The sequence below is a fragment of the Cuculus canorus genome, chromosome 1, assembly GCF_017976375.1.
Source record: "Cuculus canorus isolate bCucCan1 chromosome 1, bCucCan1.pri, whole genome shotgun sequence".
Taxonomy (NCBI): domain Eukaryota; kingdom Metazoa; phylum Chordata; class Aves; order Cuculiformes; family Cuculidae; genus Cuculus; species Cuculus canorus.
The window spans coordinates 161466730-161490853 of NC_071401.1; the positions used below are offsets into that span (position 1 = coordinate 161466730).

General features: G+C 42.9%; 1 protein-coding gene across 1 annotated transcript; it reads right to left on the reverse strand.

Moving 5' to 3' along the window:
• Nucleotides 1–22525, reverse strand: E2F7 (E2F transcription factor 7). The gene is made up of 12 exons (XM_054056861.1): nucleotides 22395–22525; nucleotides 18761–19036; nucleotides 16584–16752; nucleotides 13534–13818; nucleotides 12733–12891; nucleotides 12055–12192; nucleotides 11036–11230; nucleotides 10323–10407; nucleotides 9214–9733; nucleotides 8084–8354; nucleotides 6559–6983; nucleotides 1–5243 (listed from the first exon to the last, which is right to left on the reverse strand). Exons 1-12 carry the CDS (start codon nucleotides 22464–22466, stop codon nucleotides 5067–5069), a joined length of 2772 nt encoding a protein of 923 aa, XP_053912836.1. The 5' UTR covers nucleotides 22467–22525; the 3' UTR covers nucleotides 1–5066.
• Between the last annotated feature and the right edge of the window lie 1599 nt (nucleotides 22526–24124).

A 24124-nucleotide genomic window follows, 5' to 3' on the forward strand; every position in this document is an offset into this window, starting at 1 on the left:
AAGGGTTTCCTCCACACTAAAATCACAGGCTCAGCCTTGGTTTTAATTCCATTTTTAAACTGTAAAAGTTTATTATTTTGCTAAAAGATAGTATTAAAAAATAAATTCAACACAACATTGTGATTGGAGTAAAGCTATATGCAGACAGCTAAAAAGATGGCTAGAGAGCAGGAAAAGCAGGTCATCTAATCACTGAAGAACAGTTATAAACAGTAATAAAATTAATACCTATATTAAACTAGCAGTGCAAAGATACAAACGGGAAGCAGCTTTACATTAAAAATACAGCTTTTTAAATACAGAGATAGCACCAATTTACAAAAGACAATCAGAAATGTAAACGTGGCAGGTAGATTCAAGTATAAGTTACACACTCACCCTCCTCAGCAACTGTCTTGGGACAGAGAGGTTTCACAAACCCTGCAGAACATCCTGGGTATGCACTTTGCCTCAGTGCAAATATAAATTCTGCTTTACGAAAGCTACTGTGCTGATGAGTTGTTCCTAGTTTATTTTACTTCTTAGCTTTCAGTGAAGGCAAAAAGGAAAAATAAACCCATTCCCTCTTGACAACCAACCCTTCCTCCTCACCAGTTTAGTTCAGCAGCTCAGGTACTGCAAGCAGAGCTGACCCCTTTGCTGCAGGACTGCTTTGGTGGTCCCGCTCCTTTTTTAGTGAGAATTTTGCACTGCCAAAAACAAGACAAAATCGACTCCCTTCCTCTCCCAGGCCCAAATCTACTTTCACAATTACAACCCATCAAACAGCTTTGATTGCGAGGGAGTTGATCCTCGTTTCCAGACCCGCTTTATTTACGGAAACTCACAACTGGAAGCAGATATTGGAAAACTGAAGATCCACTTTCAGTCCCTGCATTTTCAAGTATAGTTAGGTTAGTTATGGCACAAAATAACATTACCGACAAAGTAAGGCAATTTTTGCAATGATGCTTCGGCTGGAGGTAAGAGCCAATGTTAGCTCCGAACCTCCTCTCTGCTCCCAGCTGCCATTTCACTAAAAGGCTGCACTGTACTCATGGGAGAGAGAAAAGACAAGGTGTGGAGAATCAACATCCGCCATGTCATCCTGAACCCTACCATCCTGTTTCCAGCCCAAGAGCAACAAATGCACACTAGCAGAAATGCAGGGGCAGCACCGTGCCAATAAGACACATCGCTCTTCAAAGTGAAATAAATTTAAATGGGTATACAAGAAGAAATGATTCAGAAGTAAAAATTGTAAACTTTCACAACTGTAGTGTAATTAAAAAAAAAACCAAACAACCTTGAAATTTAGCGGTCTGGAGATTCCACTTTACCACCCCTGAAACTTCCTATAATTCTACAGATTTTCTTTCACTGAGGGCTAACCAGCCCTCCTTGTAAGGCTGTTATTGGTCTATTTTAAGATAAGGCCATGTTACTCAAACTCCCAGCTTCACTAAAATTCTTTCTTAAACCTCCATTTTCATAATACATTTCCTTACAAAAATAAAAAGCCTCACCAAATCCCCGACTTCCAAAGTCCTAGCCTCCCTTGACCAATGAAGTAGCACATCCAGCAGTGTATCTACCCTTGGAAAACCAGTACTAGTACCAATGAGAGAAAAGCTGATAACGCCAGGCTTATGTTTGCTAAAAATCCATAATGACCTGATGTCAACAGTAACACTTTGCTATCTTTTAAACGGAAAACTGCACAAATTTAACTGGAGATTGCTGCCCCAGTGAAAACATACCCAAGCATAAGAGCACCAAATCATAAAATTCTGTCCTATAGTATTAATAGCACCATACATTATTTGAGGACTCTGAATACTAACTGTTGAGGCTTTTCTTCCTCTTTTTCTCCTCCTAAGGAATAAAGACAATTTTTTTCCCCACTTCCAAAATTCATGACCCCTGCTCTTTCCAGTTTCTTTTTACAGTTTAGATAGATAGGAGCCAAAATAGAAGACCTCCCTTGTCTTTCAAGTACACTCAAATGCACTATTAACTAGTTATGACATTCCTGTAAGTGAAAAACTAGGCACTTAAGTACATATCCCTTAAGTAAACCACTAAGTAGGCACTTAAGCAGACTGAACCAGACCAGTAAACCACCAGTAAACCACTAAGCAGACACTTAACTAGACTTAGGTTATACTGACTCACTGTGGCTAAGTCAAGATCCAGCACGGCTGAGTTGAGATCTGCTGGTGAAACTGAAGACCAAGAGGGAACCGCACAGGCGGTGCAAGTAAGGACAGGGAACCTGGGAAGAGTACAAGGACTCTACTCAGTTGTGCAGGGATGGGGTCAGGAAGGCCAAGGCACAGCTGGAGCTGAACTTGGCAAGGGAAGTGAAGACTAACATGAAGGGCTTCTATAGGTACATCAATCCGAAAAGGAAGGTTAAAGAAAGCGTACCTCAACTGATGAATGAAAATGGTGACTTCATATCTACAGGCGAGAAGGCTGAGGTACTTAACTTTTTTGCCTCAGTCTTCACCAACAACAGCTCTTCTCACCCTTCCTGGGTCAATGGACAAGGGGACCCAAAGAAGGCATAGCCCCTCCCACAGCAGAGGAGGACCTGAGGAACCTGAACATATAAGTCTATCAGACCTGATGAGATGCTTCCCAGAGTCCTAAAGGAATTGGCTGATGTGGTTGCCAAGCCGCTCTCCATAATATTTGAAAAGTCGTGGCAATCAGAAGTCTCTGGTGACTGGAAGAAGCGTAACATTGTGCCCATTTTTAAAAAGGGTAGAAAAGACCACTCTGGGAACTACCCACCTGTCAGACTCACCTCTGTGCCTGGGAGGATCACGGAACAGATCCTCCTAGAAGCTATGGTAAAGCACATCGAGGACAGAGAGGCCATTAGAGGCAGCCAGCATGGCTTCACCAGAGGCAAGTCCTCCCTGACCAACTTAGTGGCTTTCTATGATGGGGTAACCACAGCAGTAGACATGGGAAAAGCAGCGGATGTAATCTATCTGGACTTCTGTAAAGCCTTTGACACAGTTCCCCACAACATCCTTCCCTCTAAATAGAAGAGGTATGGATTTGATGGGTAGACTGTTTGGGGGATAAGACATTGGTTGAATTGTCACATTCAGAGAATAGTGGTCAATGGCTCAATGTCCAGATGGAGATCCGTGATAAGTGGTGTCATTCAGGGGTCCATACTGGGATCAGTGTTGTTTAATATCTTGATCAATGATATAGACAGTGAGATCAAGTGCATCCTCAGCAAGTTTGCAGATGACACCAAGCTGAGTGATGCAGTTGCCACACTGGAAGGATGGGATGTCTTCCAGAGGGACTTGGACAAGCTGAGAAGTGGGCCTGTGTGAACCTCATGAAGTTCAACAAGGCCAAGTGCAAGGTCCTACACCTGGGTCAGGGCAATCTGTGGCTTCAATACAGGATGGGGGATGATGTAATTGAGAGCAGCCTTATGGAGAAGGACTTGGTGGTGCTGATTGATCAGAAATTCGACATGAGCTGGCAATGCACACTCGCAGTCCAGAATGCCAACCGTACCCTGGGCTGCATCAAAAGAAGCATGGCCGGCAGGTCGAGGGAGGTGATCCTTCCCCTCTACTCTACTTTTGTGAGACCCCACCTGGAGTATTGTGTCCAATTCGGGAATCCTCAACTTAAGAAAGATATGGAACTGTTGGAATGGGTCCAGAGGAAGGCTACAAAGATGATCACAGGGTTGGAACACCTCTGCTTTAAGGACAGCCTGAGGAAGTTTGGGCTGTTCAGCCTGGAGAAGGCTTCGGGGAGGCCTTATAATGGCCTTCAACTACCTGAAGGGGGCCTACAAGAAAGCTGGAGAGGGACGTTTTACAAAGTGATAGTAATACGATGAGGGTGAATGGCTACAAATTAAAGAGGGGCAGATTTAGACCAGACATAAGGAAAAAAACCCTCACAATGAGTTGCCTGGGGAAGCTGTGGATGCCCCATCCCTGGAGGTGTTCAAGACCAGCTTGGATGGTGTCTTGGGTAGTCTGATCTAGTGGGAGGTGTCCCTGTCCATGGCAGGGGGGTCAGAATTAGATGATCTTTAAGGTCCCTTCCAACCCAAACCATTCTATGATTCTATGAATCTAATCATGTGGCTAATGACTCACCACTGTTCCTTGGTCATAAAGTCTACACTATATATTTAAATGCAGCCCTCTCATTGGCTTGCTACTCTCAAATTACTTTGTCAAACTTATTTAAGGAATCAGATTTTGTATTCTTTACATCTAACTTGTACATTTTGCTCAGAGTAAAAGAAAAAAAAACCCCAAGAACTAACACAGTTCATTAATGCAATTACAAAAATGTTAACATTCACAGTTATTTTGGTCTTAGTAATTTTCACATGTATACATTCAATCATATTGTGTTAAGTTATTATTAGGTTTTTCTAACCGCAAGTGCTGGGCAAATTGTACAACAACCAACTGACATTCAAGTAAGCCTACCCTGAGAAAATCTTTTATTCTGAAGCTGAAAAAAAACTTTTTTGCACTAAATCCCACTCCAACATAGAAAATAAATAGCAAGAGGCTGCACTGCGGAGGCAGGATTTGACAGACTGGAACCAAGGAAGCAGTTGTTCTTGCAGCTGAAAGAGTTCATCATTTTCACCACAGATTTACTCAGGGTAAGTAGAGTACATGCAAAAATAAAATTGCTTACCCCAGATAAGTGCTAGACATCTCACTTTAAACTATGAATAAAGAACCCCTGGGGACTCCAAGGAAATCTGCATCTCCTCACAGCAATAAAGAGTTTTCCAAATTGAACACAAATACAATTTGATGCCCACAAGGCCGTGTGAAGCACAGCACCTGAATTCCAATCAGTACTGAAAGAACAATTCAGTAAAAGGTTTTCAGTACCAAGGATGACTTGTAAAGAAGGTGGTTAACAGGATCGGTGGGTGAACAGATAGCAGGGAAGCATACCAAAAGCAATGCTATTTTAATGTGCTCCTCTTGTCAGGTAAGAGCTTGTTCTCTTCTAATTGATACAAGGTCCTAGGACAATCTGCCCACCCTTTGCAGTGAGTGGAGTTAGTCAGGACTGGTACTAGAGATTTCCAGTCTCCTCTGCACTGAGCTGGCATTTCTGGTCTGGGTGCCTTCAGTTTTCTTCCATGCAACAGGGTCTCCAAGACTTCCAGGAGTTTTGAAAAATGCCTCATGACATGCAGAACGAATGTTCTTAGGAGTGAGAGGAGTTGATGAAGGCTATTTGTGAAACAAAACCAAAATGATTGAGTAGGGTTTTCTCAAAGCCTACATGCAAGCATATAAATAGAAGACAGCTTGTAAGCATTCAGCCCTGTACCCTCTACTATAGGGAACCATGTCACACATTCCTTCAGAAGCTCCACATGAAAAGCTATGGGCTTTGCCCCTGCCTTTTGTTCTGGAGCTGTCTGCCAGTACATCATTGCTGGAAGCTGAAAGCCTCTATCTCATTTCCAACTTAAATGTATTCATGACTACTTAATACGCATTCACTCTTATGCCAATCTTGTCCTTTCACTTACATGTCTCTTTCCCTTCCTTCACGTTTTACTCATTTTCTTTATTTGTTAGCATCAAAATAGATTTAAAATTAGCCTCCTAAGCCCTGGCCACTTCTATTTGAAGTGCCATGCTACCATAACCTCTACTGTTACCATCTGTAACCAGACTGTCTGCCAATCAGTCTCTAGTATAGCCTTTTTCTAAAGCTTAAACAAGATAAACATAGAGTAAAATTCATAAAGCTTCCAGAGTTCAATCTATTTGTCACCCCACGAGACAAAAGGAAAAGCACAGATTTGACACTGTAAGGTAAGAAGTGCCAAAATGTCACTGCTAATAGTTTTAAAGATCCAGGTAACACACTATGATGCAGCTGTTTTATGTCATACTTCAGATAAAAAACCAGAAATTTAGAAGTGAAGGACTTGTTTAATTTACAAAATCTGTTTCTATGGTGGAATTTTGAAAAATACCTTTATAAAAAAAGATCAACAAACCCCACAAGAATCATTGTTTTCCTCCAGTTCTGATACTGCCATTAAGTTTCCATTACACAGATCATGATTACACAGATCATTATGGGAGTGAGTAGGTAATCTAGGACACAGCTACCTGAGCAGTGTTGCAGCCAGTTCACTCCTGAATTATGACAATCCTCCTGTCCACCTAATGGTTTCTGCAGCCATTGCAGAACATGCTTACAATGATAGTGTCAAATGGGGAAAAAAGTATTGACTTGGATTTCTGAGGAAAAAAACACTGTAACTCATATTTTTTTTCTGTGTTCCTGTAAGATTTTTAAAGATTAAGATTTTATAACTTTAAAATACCTGTAAGATTTCTAAAAGTCACCACTTCACTGTGCAGAGCTGGGTTATGTCTTTAACACTGCCCCAAGCCCAGCCACAACTACGGATGGCCATGCAAAGTATGCAGAAGATTCGGCTTCCAGCCTGCCAACTTACCGTTCTGACACACCAGTGACCTAGCACTGCTGTTTCATCATTACTCAACCATCTTTCATTCTTACCTGCTGCAGCTTCAGAAGGGTCACTGGATGCCCCACACACATGGGGGAATCCAGTTTAACAGCAGTGCAAGACCTTGCAAGCACAGGACTCAGGTGGAGAGTGGGGTGAGTTGGCTGCTGGTGATCCACCGAAGGTGTGGGTGAGACCTTGGGGGTAACCACTGCTGTCGTGCCTACAAAAACTGGTGTTGTTGATGCCAAGCTGGACACGCTGAAATTCATGGAGGCAGCAGCTGAGAAGGAGCCATCAGGAACTGGGGAAACTGGACTGGCGATTGTGGGAGAACAGACAAGAGGGAAGGAAGCCAGCGCTGCTGATGGCACCATGACACAGGGGACGCTCAGAGAAGGTAACTGGCTCGCAGTCAGGCTGATAGCACCAGAGGCTTGTTTTGCGGAGAACAGGAAATTACAACTGCTTAATCCTAAAACAAAGAGAGAAAAAGCAAGACATTAATACAGTTGACAAATTAGAATTCAGCTATTCAGCTATTGTAACTTCACCTAGAACAGGAAAGAGGGATCACAACAAAGAAAGAGATAAGCTGCCCAGGAAGAAAACTGTAACAGACCCGTGACTGTTCCCTATCAAGCTCCCTCTCCCTAATTGCCTCTCCCCTCGCTGCCTGTTCATTATATCTGCATTCATTCACCTTGTTACCAACTACAGACCTTACTGTTTTCTAGTTCTAACTTCAGTTACAAGCAACAGCAAAAAAAAGCAAAAAAAAAAAAGGAAACACCCACAACAATATACCCCCAAGACACTAATTTTCCTGAGAATGGCTGAAATACTTTCAAAACAGAAGCTGCTTTGGTACCCAGTTTGTCTGACCTTCCAAAATATCAGGAACAACATTTTCAAACTGAGTGTCTCCATCCTGTAAGTCAAATCCCATAGACTCGACTCTGTGCCACTAGAGAATAAAATACTGAAACAGTAGTCATGGAAATCTGCCACACATATCCTGTTCCCACAAAACAGACTTTCACTTCACGCAATCACAAGCACAAAAAATGGCTGACACTAAATGCTCTTGTAATATTTTCAGCTGCTTCCTCCTGTGTCCTACAAGCAGGTCTGGCTACACTCCCAGTGCCTCAATCTTTGTGGGGTTTTCCCACTTATGAAGACAGTACAGAGTTCATAGATGAACAAATTCACGCACCTCGGGGGATGCTGTTGCACTATTCTGCCATCTTATTGCCAAACTTCAAGCTTCTCCAAGTTTTGCATGCTGGGTAGGTGTCTTTTTTTTCTACACAATTCAAGCACGCAAAACCCACATTATTCATCATTTATTCATGTTTGGGTACCTCAGAAAAATGCCCATATTTCCAGAGAAGCAACAGTTCTTCTGGAGTCACAAGAATTTAGAGCTATCAAACAACTATAAAGAACTGCTGACAGGTTTTGTGCCAAATATAGACAGACTTTTTCACCTATCTGTAGGTCTCCCTGTTTGAACAGCTCAGTGAACAGATGCAAGGTTTGAGTACCTCTAGATCTCAAGGGTGTCCTTACCAGCAGTAGGCTGAACATAGATATACTGTGGTAGGAAAGGTTGACTGGCATTTTCTTTAGAGATATGCTCTTTTCCTGGTGAAGGTTCATCAGGGTCTTTATTCTGAGGCCATTTTTCTTGCTCCTGAGAATCTAGAGGCCTAGTAGAATCCTTGTCTGCAGCCACTGGAACATCAGGACTTGCAAGGTCAAGATGAAAAGCTTCTAGCTGTACCGCAGATGTACAGCCGCTTCCTGGGGTAGATTCTGCCTTGGGTGACTCAAAAGACTTCTAGGCAAAACCAAAAGAGGAAATGACAAGTCAAAACTGAAACAGCACAGTATAATGCCGCTCACGCACAGAGCAAAATGTGCATCTGTGCAAAGGGGCAGCAAACTCCTCAGCAAGTCACCAAGTTAAAAAAGTTGTTTGAGGATTTGAAGAGCAATATTAGTGATGCCTAAGCCTGGTACTGTAGCTCACTTTTGGTATTCGGAGACAGTAGGTAAGAAATACTTGAGCTTAAGGATTCAATTCGCTTTTTGGGTAAGGAAAAACACCTGTTACAAATAGCTTATATGCAGACACTGATATAACTTTAAGCCTGATCCCCATACTCCGTAGTTAAGAAAACCATGAGATAGATGCAATTCACCTTCAATATCATCTTTTTCACCAGCCTGCTGTGGGCAACACTGGCCTTGAGAGAGAGGGACTCAGGCTGGAGAATAGGTGGAAAAGTACGAAACATGTTTGTTCTACTTCGGTGGAATAAGCAGTGTTGCTGCTGCCTGGGAATGCCCAAGCTAAGAGGGCAAGATGAGGAGTAATAGTCACATTGATTTCGTCCCTTCTGGCAGGCTGTTTTGTTGAAGACAATGATCGAGATAATGCTTCCAAAGAACAGCTGACCATCACTTCACTATGCAAAGCAATAATAGTCCAATTTCCCTGGTAGTGTGAAAACATTTCCCAGCTAATGCCTATACTTCCTGACACAGCATCCTTACAATTTTCTTAACGTGCGGGAGGTAGCACTTTTATCTGTAACAATTCTGCAGTGGATTTTCACTTCTGAAAATACTGTCTTGGGTAAAAGTCTTTTCTTGTTAACAGGAAGACTTAGTGACAATGAAATTCACTTCTTTACCTTGGGTACTACAAGCGAGAGGGGCACATCACTCTGTTCCATGGTCTGCTTTTTAGCAGCTGGCTCTTCATCATCTGCAGGTGCAGCGGGTGATGTGCACTTGCGGGAGCTGCGTTTCTGGCAGGCAGCTTGAAGTACGGCAGCTGGAGTTTCTGCACCCTTGTTTCCCCCATCTCCTGTGGCGGGTAAGGTCTCTGTCAAGTTATTTTCCTGAAGACCACCACACAACATAAAAAGGGATGAAGATGGGAAGCACAGAAAGGGTTGGTTGGGGAGCAAGGTAGGTTTTCCATTTTCTGTTTCGGAGGTTGCTGGCATGGAAGGATGAAGAGTTTGGCTGTTGACTCCATTTTGCAGTGAGAGGCTCGGAACATCTGCCTGAACCACAGGGAAAACTGCCTGAGGCAAAGTGTTAACACAAAAATCAAAGTCCCCAGGAACTGGAAGAAGGGAGAGAGGCGAGTTTGCGCCTGGGTTCTTTCCTGAACTTAATGTTGGTTTTGTAGCACAAGTTCTATTCCTAAAGAAAAGTAATGAAAAGAGGAAAAATATTTAGTCAGAAATTAAACCTCTATACTTAAAAACTAACTTGTACCTTGTTGGACATAAATTTGGACATATTTCCCCTAAAGAACTACTTGTAAACAGTTTACAAGAACGGTCACTTTATTATTTCTAATTACAGAGGCAGATTTGTCGGGTCTTTGGCAGAATAATAATGCTTTCAGCTGCACTTCATAAGACACCATCATTCACAAATAAATCTGAATTAGGATAGGTGTACAGAAGATCCAATGATACAACAGACAAACTCTTCTATGGAATCATGATTTGCTCAGTCTACCTCAACAACAGGTCAAAGGAGCCAGGGACGACCTATATAAACACACATGAGATAAAGAACTACTAACAGCAGCAAAAGTACAGGTGGATATAAATTGGCCATGACAACAAAAAAAAAAAAAAGAGTCACACTCAGACCTATCAACATTAAAATAGTAATAACGAGATTGGCAATATTTCATCCTAGTCCCATCAATGCAATCTAGCCTTGAACTAAATATGTCAAGCATGAAGCTGAAGCTGGACAGGAGTTAAGAACAACCTACCTATTATCTTCCGCTATCTTCTGCCTGCAGACAGCTGCTAGATTTATCATTTTGGAGCAATATTCATCTGAATTCACGATACAGGCTGAAAAAACAAAGAAGCATTCAATTAATAACATACAAGTTTACCAAGCATATTTTCATACTGGCCATATAAAATACTTAATATAATTTTTCTATCCTGGCGCATTTTTATAACATCCACTAATCATCAAGAGCCAGAACCTGCAAGACACTCACAACTCTCAGCCCCAGAGATGTTTGACATGATCATTTCCTACATGCAGGAACTGTGAAAAGCCCTGTAATTGTTTTATCTGTTTTAACAGCAACCTATTAGATTGTTACAGTAATTCCACTATATTAGGAACCATAAAATAAAGCAAGATTTTGTGGCTAAAGAATCTTTCTTTATTGATACGAAATTTTAACAGAAGAAACTGTAGTATAATTGCAATTAGAGAGAATGCAAACATTTACCAGAAAAAAAATTGCAGATTCAAGACAGTATGGCCCAGATTTATGTCATCTAATTTTAGCCACTTGACTGGAAGGTCTAAAACAGAAGTCTCATCACATGGATAGCAGAAATATAGGCACCTCCCAAGGGTAACTGACACATTTAATTAGGCTGATTCACCTAATCAAGTGTCTTAAATCGTATTTGGGCAGATCCAACGGAATACAAAACAACATGCTTTCTTAGTAGTTACCTTGCCTCTTTTGATGTGGGCTGCTGGGCTCAGAACTGACCTTCCTTCTGGTCCCCTCAGAAGGCTGTGCAACGTTAAAAGAAGAGTGACGTGTAAACCTTTGCTTTCCAGTAGTATGGATCTGATATGGGGTACAGGCTCCTCTCTGCATCCCTGGCAGAGGATCAGATGTTGGGCTATGCCCTCTTGGCTCATCTGTAGGAACATAATTTTGTACAACAGTTCTTCAGGGAACACAGCTCATTATTTAGGCTTTCGTCATGTTACCAAACTTGGCAATAGAAGAGGTAATCTCTATACCATCCCACACTCCACAACACTGAATCAGACCTAAGCTTGGTAGGCACTGATAGACAAGATAAAGGTTTCCCCTCTTTCCATTCCATGGCAGCTGCAGCAGCACCTACACTCCAGTGTGCACACCCAAGAGGAGGAGAAGTACTAAGATGCCATTAATGCTATCCTTCACTTTCACTTGGTCCTGGAACTAGCCTGACTCAAATACAAAGGGCTTTCCTTTGCTCTGGTTTCTAGCCAAGAATCAGCAGCTGATAGAGATGCTCTGGCCCAGAGCCTCCCTCCTGGCAGACAAACCTTTTGTACAAGGGGACACATGCAAGAAAAAAGCCTTGTTCTACCTTGTGAAGTCCCCTTACCAAGAAAATAATTCACTGTCTAGCTATGACAGAACTACCAAGATTTTGCAATCCAGAGAAGCTGTGGCCCCAGATTTTGAGATTCAAGCATTATCTGCAATTGCTCTACAATTCAAGCAGTTATTCATACAGTTATGTAAGTCAGTGCAAAACTACCAGCAAGACAGAGTGTCCCTCAACAACCCTCCACAGCTCCAGCCCTTGAGTGTATAGTCTAACAAGGGCAAATGTTAAGCTTAATTAATAATCAAAGGGTGGACAATGAATGCCAAACCATTCTTTATATACAGAAAACAAACTTTTACCACTTGAGAAGGGATTGTCAAAACAAAAAGAAAAAGAGGTGCAAGCTACAGAAGTTACCAGTCTTTCCAGTGAATTCTACAGGCCCAATCCACTTGAAGGCTGGTTTGCGTCCTCGTTCCTCAGTGACATGAACTTTCTTGATTAAGCCTAGGCTGGTGAGAACATTGGCGATATCATACAGTCTTCGTACCTTTGCTAACAAGAAAGGGTAGAAACAGTCACATTTACAATGCATACAGTAAATATTTACATGGCAATTTCATTCTAGAATATCACCATGGCTTTCACAGTGGGTAAAATCAAATGGGGATGGACTTAAGCCACCTCCTGTGAAGCCTGCCATGACTGCTCCTACCTGCTTGTCCCTGCTTCTTCATATCTTAGCTGCTTATCCATCTGAGCTACTCAGGTTTAAGCTCACCTACCCCATTTTGATGGAAATGGGTTAGAAAGAGATGACATCATTCTTGCCCAAAAAGGCACCATGCAGGGTAAAGACAAGCACTTTGGGGCAAGAGGTACATGAATGCACAGTTGATCACAAGAGGACACATATTTATGATCTTAAAAATGAAACACTCTCATAAAAATCTCTGTGACTCCAAGAAATAACATTTGAGCTGAATATGATGCCCACAGGAATCGATCTGCTTTTGCTGTTACTGGTGTGAGTTAAAACATGCCCTTTTTCTTTACTCACTGACCGATTAATTTGCCTCTCAACAGCCAGCTTACTTTTAAATTTGCTGTGGTCCACTGTATCCTGGGTTTCTTCTATCAGTATCTTTGCCGCAATGTCCAGAGTGACTATCTTGGTCTTGGAGACAAGGAACAGCATGACAAACTTTTGGCTCATAATCCGCAATGACTTGTCCTTTCTGCTGCTTGCAGATGCTGTGTTACAAATAATATGCATGCCTCTTAGCATATGTTATCCATCGCAGCCAGAAAAATAGCAAGTAGTTTTTTCACACACAAAAGGGGTAAAGTATTTCCTTGTTGGGAAGCACAAATCTTTTGGAAGGCAGCAAATAATTCAGTTATGCAGACATAAGCCACTCTTCAAAAGGCAATAAAAATTAAAGCTTGCAGAAACAGCTTTTAGGAAGTCAGGTTCCAAAGCTGATTGAACGTTGCGTTACACAGTTTTGCACCACTTTAATTTTGTAACTCCAATGGACTTTGTAACTTAAACCACTATGTATTATATGGGCAGCATGCAGATTAGACAAATGGAATATGGCACCTTCTGGCAAGATAAAGCATTTACTGTCAGGTATGGGTGGGGAAAGAACTGGAGTGTCTGGCAGAAGTTCCTGCCAGTCTGTAGAACAGAGGGAAAAATCTGTCCTGAGACCTGTCCTAGGGATAGCATAGAAGGAATAATTCTGTCAACTCTGTGGGGAATACAGCACCTTTTTGCAAAAAATGTTTTTTTATTATTTAATTTAAAAGCAAAGCAAGGGAAAAAGTTACAGAGCAAACTGGAGAAAGAGACTTGTGTCTGTGTGTCACATCACACATTGGTTATCTTACCAGAGGTGCAATCTGGTTCTGGAAAGTCCAATAATGGTCTGTCTTGAGATTCTGGAATAGTATCCTTTTTCCGTTCTCCAAATTTGTATTCCCAGTCTTGCTCCTTGTGCTGGAAGAAGGCCATTAGCTCTCCATACTGCAGCTCTCCTGCTTCCTGAAGCGCTTTCAGAGTTTGACTGAGGTTGTGCCGGCCATGCCAGCAGTATTGGTTCTTGGCCACATGGCTAACCAAGTGTAATGACTCCAGGACGTTCACTATATCATAAATACGCCTCCGCTCAACTCCTGTTTTAAGAGGTGGAATAAAAAGATATATCTGCTCATCTGGTTTTAATATGCACTTCAGCAGAAGCACAACAGAGAACCGGCTCTTCTCTATGCTGAATGTTCGCAATATAGTGTTCACCTGGACACACTACATTATATCCCTCCACATAGGCATGATTGACTTATGCATAGCAGCCCCATGGTTTGATATTGTTTATTTTGCTAGCTGCTGGCTCATACATCGCTTCAGCTACAAGAGTCTACTCTGTGTTTAGAGTAACTGGCTACAGTCTGGCCAGACCCAGTTAGTCAGACCAATCCAGAATGCCCTCAAGTTTTCAGAGCACTTCAACTCTTCTTTTCAGAGAGCTTCAGAGCCTCAGTATAGGAAAGACATGGACCTGTTGGTGTGGGTCCAGAGGTGGCCCACGAAAATGATCAGAGGAACTGAACGCCTCTCCTACGGAAAAAGGCTGAGATAGTTGGGGTGTTTCAGCCTGGAGAAGGCTCCAAGGAGACATTACTAAAGCCTTTCAATACTTATAAGGGGGCTTATAAGAAAGATAGCGACAGACCTTTTAGTAGGGACTGAACAGGATACTCAGAGAGGTGTCAGGTGCCCCATCCTGGAAAACATTCAAGATCAGGCTTGACGGGGCTCTGATCAAACAGATCTAGCTGAAGATGCCCCTGCTCGCTGCAGGGAGGTTGGACTCTATGACCTTTAAAGGTCCCTTCCAGCTCAAACCACTCTATGATTGTATGCAAGTAACAGACGGCAGGAAAGGGTCTGAGCATGGTGCTGATGCGGGGTTCACAAAAAAGTCCACTCCTACAGGAACCAGTGGGAGTGTGGTTCTTCCCTTGCATTTTGAATAGCACAATTACTTGCTATAAGCACATGCCAAGCAAAGGAGCATCAAAGATTTCACAAGGGGCAAAGCAACAGAGAATGAAGCCTGCTGCTCTCAAAAGCAGCAGAAACAAGTGTTCGGTGCTGACTGCGTCTGCACCAGTGGCAGATCTATAAAATATGTCTAACCTGGGTTCAGCCTGACTGACATGAGCAAGGTTAGGGACTGAATTTGAACAGGTGGCTGGCTCTGCTCACTGTCTTGAGTGTCTAGTGCTGTTCAAAGCATGGTTGTTATGTACAGCACAAAGCACTATCCACCAGTGGCAGCATCTGCACCAGAAATCCCATAACTGTTAAGATCTGCTGAGCAGAACAAGTGCTAGCCAAGAGGAAAGGTTTTCAAAGACTTCCCTCTGGAAAGCAAGGCCTTGATGCATCTGTTTACCCATCTGGAGAATATGGATAATACCAGCCTCAAACGAATCTTAGGATAAAAAACTTGGGAGTATTCCCAACTGTGTGGAGATCTTAAGAGTGAAACATGCTCTAGAAAAACAACAGTGCTACACATATCCTGGTGTCCATCAGGCACCAGCAGCAAAGGCCCCTTTATGATCTTTGTATAGGTGAACAAAACTATACATTTGTAGTAAAAGCTGTACTGCAACCCTCATTTGTTACACAGAGAGCAGCAATATCAGCAGTGAAGAATTTCGTGGAAAGAAGCAGATACAGGCAAGCAAAGAAGTGAGAACCAAAGGCAGAAGAACAAACACATCCCCTTCTGAAGGTAAAATCCCCAATATTAAATTTTAAAACAAAATTTCTGATTTTTATGAAAGCAAGGTAACACCACTCCTAACACAGAATAAAGCACTACTTGTGTCCAGCTGTACAAGGCTGGAGCACGGACATTCCACACAAACACCGAAAGGAGCAACTGCAAAATCTAAAAGAATTATCTTAAAAGTATTTTAACTATTTACTTGATCTGAATTACCTCCTACTTCCTGTTCCATAACAAGGCAAATAAATCAGGATTTCAAGAACTTTCTTACTGGAGTCACAGAGCACATCACTTTTCTGTTCCCTTTCTTCCCAAAATAAACATAGTCCATTTTTGCTACCTCTCTTTTATTAAATATCTGTGTTCTAAATGTAGATATAACATTCATTTAGTTTAAGTCCAATTTTGTAAGGCCCTTCCTACTTAAGAGATGCCTCTGAGGACTTGGATCTTTTTGTCATTGGTGTGACCCGGCTGAATTCTCTCTCCCAAGTTTTAATAGTTCTCTCAGATATATCTTTAATCTTTTAACTAAAACCAAACCTAACAGCAGACCCATCAAATAGGCTACTCTGTACTTTCTTGCCATCTCAATACAACACATTTTCTCATTCTACACTTACAGGTCTCTTTGTACCCTTCACAAGACAATATTTAAAGCTAAGATAACCTTGGTTAACTATGAGATCTATGAAGATAACGTCAGTCACATTATCGAAGTCAGGCAGTAAACCCAACTGATTTCGGGCAATTACTAGATTGCAATTGTTTCCAAAATGTTCCATTTTGACAAAATTTGTTGTTCATAAGTCACCTTTCAGAGGCCATATAACACTTATAACTCCTTCAGTGTTCAGCAAACTGAAAATTTAAGACAGCCACCAAGTTGGTACACAGCTCGATGATAGATAGGTTTAGTAAAAAGTACTGTGAGCAAGCAGATTTCAAAATGGTAGTGTTATCAAGCAGCAAAGATACTGAGGAATAATTTCCAACTTTTGGTTAGTATGATTAGAAGAGCATCCAGACACAGGGAAAGGCAGATCTTGAATGTACTGTGTAAGAAGGATGATTTTTTGAAGGCCCTCCTGCCAGGTTACCCCAGGTCATCAGTTACCTCATATTTGCAGGTATACATACCAAGAATTGAAGCCACTTCATCCAAAGAAATGGTAGTTTTTTCCGTTGATAACGGATAACTTGGATAGCGAGCTAGAAACTTTTGGCACAAGAGTCCTAAGCTTTTCTGTTTTCTGCTGGGCCTCTGCTTTTCAAATTCATCAGCCGTGTTGTCATCTACCATATCATACTGTCAAAAAATAAATGTTAACCTTTTAGTGCAGAGCTTTAGAAGCAAGTCATGGCCAAGAAGGTATATTTCAAATGTTAGCAATATTTAAGCTCAGACTTTCTAATAAAGAAAAAAACATAGACTCCTTGCAAGCACAGAGAACCTGGGTGACACACTTTTGCTTGCAATGTTTTTAATTCCTCACCCAAGATATCTACAGAAAAACTCTTACCTATGAGATCGTAAAATAATGGTTATGGAAACAAAGCAGTAAGACCAAACACGCAAGACTAGCAGACTGTAAGATCCTACTTGGAAGAAATATTTCTTTTCGAGAGGAGGACGAATATTCCCTCAAACACCCCTGAATCCAATAAATCAGATGTACAAGCCATCAAAGAGTGTTTGCAAAACCTCTTTCAAGAGATTTTACTGCCCTTTACGGTGCCTCTACAACTTTTAAGAAACTAGGGGAGATGAGGGAGGACGATGCTAAGAGACTATAGAAGGCACTGCCCAGTCTCTGAACCTTAAAGTTCAGCAAACTGTTAGCTTAAGTGAACTCTGTAGGATGGCCTGAATGTGGTATTTCTGTCCCTGTAAGGAAAAAGAAAAACAATCTTGTGATGGCACGAAGACGTGAAGAAGTATGTTTATTACACATGCCACAGAAAATGAGAACAATGGAGGATTCTTCTGCACTTCTAACTTTGGGGGTTTGCTTCTGTGTCAAAAAATCCCCAAAAAAGCAGAAAGAGAAAATAAGTTGCCTTCTTGAAAAGAAACGCTGCAAGTGGTGGCAGCTGCTGAAACCCAGGGTTCCTTGCTTATGAGATCCTGACTCTCACTCGCTGACTGTGACTAAATGACCTTAGGGCAGGCTGTTGCTCTGACTGAATTCTTTGAGTTTTACAAGGTATGGAAATAGCAGTATCCTTTATATTCTTGAATGTTTATATACTCTTACAGTAACACTTTCATATCTTTTGCAAGTTAACTTTCTGTGTGGAGACAATTATAAAGTTTTATTAATGAGAAAACACTTGAAACCTTTGTAGTAGCCACCCCAAAAATGCTGTATGGTCTCAGCAGGCTTGGAGTAGTAGTGTACTAACTTCTAGCACAGACTTCGTTTTACTCACTAGAAGCTATGTTAGGAATTACCTTTAAAGAACTGTTTGTTCCTTTATGACTATCTAAATTGGACAACTGTCCAGACTACAGCTGTAAAAATCTACATCCGTAGAGTGATCTGTACCTATCAAACGATGCCTTTCAGTAGGAGGACCTCAGATCTTCCTCTCACTGAAATCACAAAGGAATGATCACCAGAACAGGTAAAACAGTGGTTGGAACACAAAAAAAATGTTTGAAGGAAGAAAACTGTAATGATGCTTATTATGACCTGATGTCATCCTCTCAACGGATGGACTTCCTAAAGTGAGGCAAGTGTCAGCCCCCACGTTGCCTGAGTCTTGGCAAGCAAAAATCTCATATAACACTTGACCATGCTGCCTGTCTACTATTTTGGATGCTGAGGTGGAAAGAGGGAGAGAAGTCTTAACTGACCACTCTGTGGGGCTATTGTGGGCAAGGTATAGGATTTCAAAAGTATATTGAAAACTATGCTCTCACCATTGCCCAACTGCTTTTGACAATGCAAAATGATTGCCTGTCTAAAATGATTTGGCAATTTTCTAATGTAGCTTAGAAAATAGCATCAGAAGTACTTAGGCTGGGGAAAATTATACATTTAAGCTCTACTTCTCTCACTGCCCTTTTTATGTGATACTCAAGTTCTTGAGGGGTCTCAGGTCAGTTACTACAAAGACAGTTGTACTACTACTAAAAGGTACTTTTAGTCCTACTGCTCATTCAGTGCCATGTAAGCAACTGTTCTTGGGTATGATTTACATTTCTGCAGTTTTCCACAGGGAGCAAAAAAAACAGTTGGAAGTACAGACGCACAACTTAAGGAAAGTTCGAGTCCCAACAGAACATAAAGTAATTGTGTTCAGGGTCTCACCTGTAATGAATCAGGTGTGTTACTCTGCTCGTTGTTTTCTATGGGTCTGAAGAGCTCTTTCTTCTTTTCCCTGTCCCTCATGTCAGGGCTAGCAGCACTAACAAGCATCTTCAGGTTAGCAGTGGGGGTCCAGGGATCAGGCTGCGGTCTGTCAACGAGCTTAACAGGTGTAATTGGATTTCTTTCTGGGGTGCAGCCTTTTTGCTTTGATAAATCAACCGGTTCATTCTTAATGGGAGTCTTTGGGGCCATCCTGGATCGATCAAATATGTTTTCCTGTTAAAAACAAAAAGGGTCTTTAGGCACAACAGGAAAGAAAACAGTCCAACGATCAATTTCATTGTTCTTATGAAGGTAATTGTAGTGACTCATGCCTTGGCACTCATAGCTATATTTAGCACAGTTCTTCTGCCTTTGCTGGAAATGGCAAAATACTCCACACGTTACTGTACTGGAGGCAGCGTACAGGAGACACTGCTCTGAATTACAGAACCTGAGGTCAACCAGTCAAACTTGTGGCCTCTCAGGCTTTTAAACTCTGCCTGTTATTGCAAGGCAGTACTGCCCACAAACAAATCACCAAATTGGATCGAAACTGAAATAATGCATTGGTCACATTACATTTAGCAAGAAGACATGATGTTCTGTTTGAGAGGTCCACAATGAGAAGCCATCCTGGGGATGCAGCTCAGACTGTCATAAAATGTCAAACTGAAGTGGATATAACTTCACATGCAAGTGAAGCAAAGTTTGCATCTGTGCTATGTGCTGCTCAAAACAACAAAGAAAATCTCCATAACTGTGTCCCTTGGCTACAGCTAAGATCTGCTAGAAGGAAAAGTCCAATTCGTCATCTGATTTTCATCATTTTTGAATGAAGCTCAACTCCCCCAAGTCCCCGGCTTGAGCTGAGATCCATTTCTGAGAAACAAGAGATACTACTACCAGTCCTTTAGTCCATTTAGTTCATATTTTCGTGGGATATCAAAACCCGAGATCCAGGTATCCTAGACTCGGCACAGAGCAGGACTTCCAGAAATGCCCATGCAAAAAGTTGTACTGTTTCTTTTTGCTCAGGGTGATCAATGTTCTGTTCTTAGATAGTCCAGCTATCTCTTAATACTCCTTTATACTCTACAAATGCGACATTGGCTTTTGGAATGCTAGCTAATATTGCTCAGTGGTTTCTAGGTCTAGTCCCTTGAAATGGTTGCCATGCATCTTGAGCGAAGTGAGAGAGAAAGCGAAGTAGACAGACTATCATCAGAAAGTTAGCAGAGCTTATAACCTGATGGAATTGGGAGTGAAGCCTTTGGAACCACAGCAAACTGCTTTTAAATTATGAATCAGACTTGATGTTTACTCTTCAGATATGCTGTGGCTTTCTTGGTACTGGTCTCAAACTGAACAAGTCTTCTGGCTCAGACTAAGATTACCACTTCATTTTCCTTAAAAAATTAGTTTAAAAAATCTAACATGACAACACTGAGGGTGGATATTGTTGTTACTTTACTATGCGCTGCAAGAAGTCCAGTTCTGAAATCGAATATAGCCTCAAATAACTGTTAAATTACTATTGGTTTTCTGTGGGAACTTTCATGGTTAAGTTTTGCCCTTTATTTTGAGCAGTTCAGCTATCACTAGCTGATACAGGCGATTCCAAACATCATCTTATCAGGTACAATCTAGCTGGAAAGCAGAAAGAAGCTCTAGTAACAACTGAAGCTGACTTGGAGTAGTTCTGTAGTATTCAAACTGGAAATGAATTTGGCACATTGAGAACTTTGTGCTCTGAGCCCTGATGAAGAACACTTCTGCATATTCACCTATGAATCACCCAAAGGGATGTAATAAATATACCCCATTTTACAATTAACACTTAGCCAGTCGTAGCCTACCATACAGTGATAAATAGGGGTCAGTTTAGAGGCCACTGTACTTCTTGGAATATATGTTCCCAGTGTTGGCATTCAATGTATTCTTGCAATTTCACATTTGGCAGTGAATCAACACTTAATCTGTAATGGAGAAAGTCCATCTTCCCCTCAAGTTCCTGCTCACTACAGCTCTGCTAATGGTACTGTAGTGAGGGCAGCTGAAGCAAACAGCCATTCCACTGCCACAAACACTCGCGTTTCTACAACTATCACAATGAAAAAAGTAGTGGCACTACATGAGAAATACACAACCACTGTCAACCTTTCAGATCTTTATTTCTTGAATGTCATAATTGCCTGCAAATGCTTTTACCCCCTTCTCCCCCCTTTTTTTTTTCAGTAGCTGCAATGCCCTATGAACTTCTAAGCTGTATTCTACAAAACTGCAAGGGCAGTTGGTAGGGGATTCACTTCGATCCAAGCAAGACAGCTTATAAATACAAAAGCACAGGAAAGGCTGGCTTCATAAACTTAATATATAGGCAGGAACTGAAACCCATACCTGAGAGCCACATCTGACAAGAACTATGTAATCCTTGGAGGACTCAGATTGAGCATGGATAGCATGCCATGAATCATTCCTAGTCCAGGAGACATTATTGAGCAAGGTATGCCTGAGGATAACTGTCTCCTGGCTGGTGGGAAAGGAGAGGAACGATGACCTTGTTCCTTGCTAAGTGGCACCGCTTAGCCTCTTGACTTGGGAACATGACTGTATGGATACAGGCATAGAATCACAGAATAGTTTGGGTTGAAAGGGACCGTAAAGATTATCTAGTTCCAATCCCCCTGCCATGGGCAGGGACACGTCCCACTAGAGGCACGGGGTTGCCATTCCATGATTCTATGTTTTCCCAGGCCAGAAGGCAAACATAGCAGACACGTGCATCAATATGGTCACACTATATGTGGAATATTTCAAAGTGGAATTATCAATGGTCAACCTGTTGCTAAGTAAGAGGTCTCTACCGTTCACATGTCATGTCAGGCATGCTGTGGGTTAGCTTCCGAATGGTGGGTCTGTACAAACACCTTATTATCATAAATTTATAGAACCATAGAATATTTTGGGTTGGAAGAGGCCTTAAAGGTCATCTAGTTCCAATCCTCCTACCAAGGGCAGGGACACCTCCCACTAGATCAGGCTGCCCAAGGCCCCATCCAACCTGGCCTTGGACACCTCTAGGGATGAGGCATCCACAGCTTCCCTGGGCAACCTGTGCCAGCGCCTCACCACCCTCACCGTGAAGAAATTCCTCCTCACGTCCAGTCTAAATCTGCCCCTCTCCACGGCAGATTTATACCCATTGCCCCTTATTCACCTCATCCAACAGTCGCCGCGGGGTTGCTCGAGATCGCATAGTGAGTTTTGCTTAAGTGCGAGCTAAAAACGTCTGACCTGGGAGTAACGCCAGCGCTCAATCGCTTCGCTCACGGCAGCTTTACGGGATGGCGGTTTTACCTCAGGGGCAGCAGAGCGGACACCGCCGTGCGATGACCCCGCTCCACGGCCCGACACGGGGAGCTCTCCGTTTGCTCCATTTTGACACAACGTTACCATAAAAATCACAGTAAAACTGACAGAATTATAGACCCGTAGAATAGTTTGGGTTGGAAGGGACCTTAAGGATCACCTAGTTCCAACTCCCCTGCCGTGGAATCGACTCCCCGCCCCCCCACACCCCGGCCCCGCTCACCTTGTGCGCCGCCTCGCCGCGGCCCCGCCGCCCCCTCGCCAGGTCCCGCCGCGACAGCGCGCTCGCCTCCATCTGCCGAGCGAGAAGGCGCTTTTTGAACCCGGCCTTTAAGAAGGAGAGCCGCTGGCCGGTCGGTCGGTCGGTCGGTGTGAGGAGGGCGGGTGGGGGGGGTGGGTGGGTGGGTGTGTGTGTGTGCGGCGGGAAGCTCGGCGCCCTTCGCCGCTCCCGCCAGGCGCCCCTGCGGGCATCGCTTTGCCGATCCGGCCAATCGGCAGCGCCGGGCGCGCGGGCGGCCAATCAGCGCGCGGGCGGGCGGGCGGCGCGCGGCGGCGGCGCGCGGGACTCGGTCTCCCGCCCGCGCCGGCCGCCTTCGCTCCCTTGTCTGCGCGGAGCTCTGCCTTTGGCGCGGTCGGCGCCGGCCACTCCCTCCCCATCCCCCCAGGATCCCGCCGCCCGGCCGCCAGCGCCAGGCGGGACGGGGGCAGGCGGGAATCGGAGGGGGATGGAGGCGCAGAGTCATGGAATCACAGAACCATAGGATCATAGCGTCACAGAATCATAGAATTATAGAACCACGGAATCTCGGAACCATAAAATAGTGGAATCATGGAATCACAGAATCGTGGAATCACAAAATCATAGAATCATAGAACCGTGTAATCACGGAATCACAGAATCATAGAATTACAGATCCATAGAATTATAGAACCATAGAATCATCGGAACCATAAAATAATGGAATCACAGAATCGTGGAGTCACAAAATTGTAGAATCATAGAACTCTGTAATCATGGAACCACAGAATCACAGGATCGTAGAATCATGGAATTATGGAACCGTGGATTCGTAGAATCATATACTTATAGAACTACAGAATCACAGAATCATAGAATTATAGAACCATAGAATCAGGGAATCTAGGAACCATAAAATAATGGAATCATGGAATCACAGAATCATGGAATCACAAAATCATAGAATCATAGAACCCTATAATCGTGGAACCACAGAATCACAGGATTGTAGAATCATGGAATTACGGAACCACAGATTCGTAGAATCATAGAACCATAGAATTATAGAACCATAGAATTACAGAACCACAGATTCGTAGAATCATAGAATCATAGAATTATAGAACCATAGAATTACAGAATCACTAGGTTGGAAGAGACCTCTTGAGGTCATCAAGCCCAACTGTACCTGCCCACTACTAAACCATAACCCAAGCGCTTCATCCACACGTGTTTTAAGCACCTCCAGGGATGCTGACAGTGGAAGCGGGCTGGCAGAGCTGGAGGCTCAGAAGGGATTCTGGTCTCCCCCCCACTGCAGGGCAGGGTGTGCGGCTGCGGGGTGATTCCCAACACAAAAGCGATGGGAAGAGGGAACGGGGAACTGGACCATCTCTCCGGATCGTGGAGTGGGGAGGAAGGGTTTGGGCAGCCTGAGGAGGGTGAGGGCTTGGTCACTGGCTACGGCGAATGCCGAGTGGGTGAGTGTGACAGCAAAAATGCCGGCAGATAAACTCTCCAAGACTCGTTTTTGAGTTTTAGGAAGCAAGCATCCTTAATCAGGCCTGGGAAATGTGAAGGAGCGATCTCCATCAATCGTGTGCAACGAGAGGAGCTGGGGACAGAGTGGATTTCCCACGTAGATGCATATGGGTAAATTTCCCCAGAAATCTTATGCATAGTCTTTTATTTTCCAAGGTCTAATTTTAATGTTA

What these genes read in the sequence shown, in the direction of transcription:
- E2F7 (XM_054056861.1), bottom strand. Translation starts at nt 22,466, where the DNA reads ATGGAGGCGAGCGCGCTGTCGCGGCGGGACCTGGCGAGGGGGCGGCGG. An exon ending in AGAACCAGATTGCACCTCTG is followed by an intron (nt 12,892 to 13,533) that starts GTAAGATAACCA and finishes TTTGTAACACAG; the next exon opens with CATCTGCAAGCAGCAGAAAG. An exon ending in TCTCGCTTGTAGTACCCAAG is followed by an intron (nt 8,355 to 9,213) that starts GTAAAGAAGTGA and finishes GGTTTTGCCTAG; the next exon opens with AAGTCTTTTGAGTCACCCAA.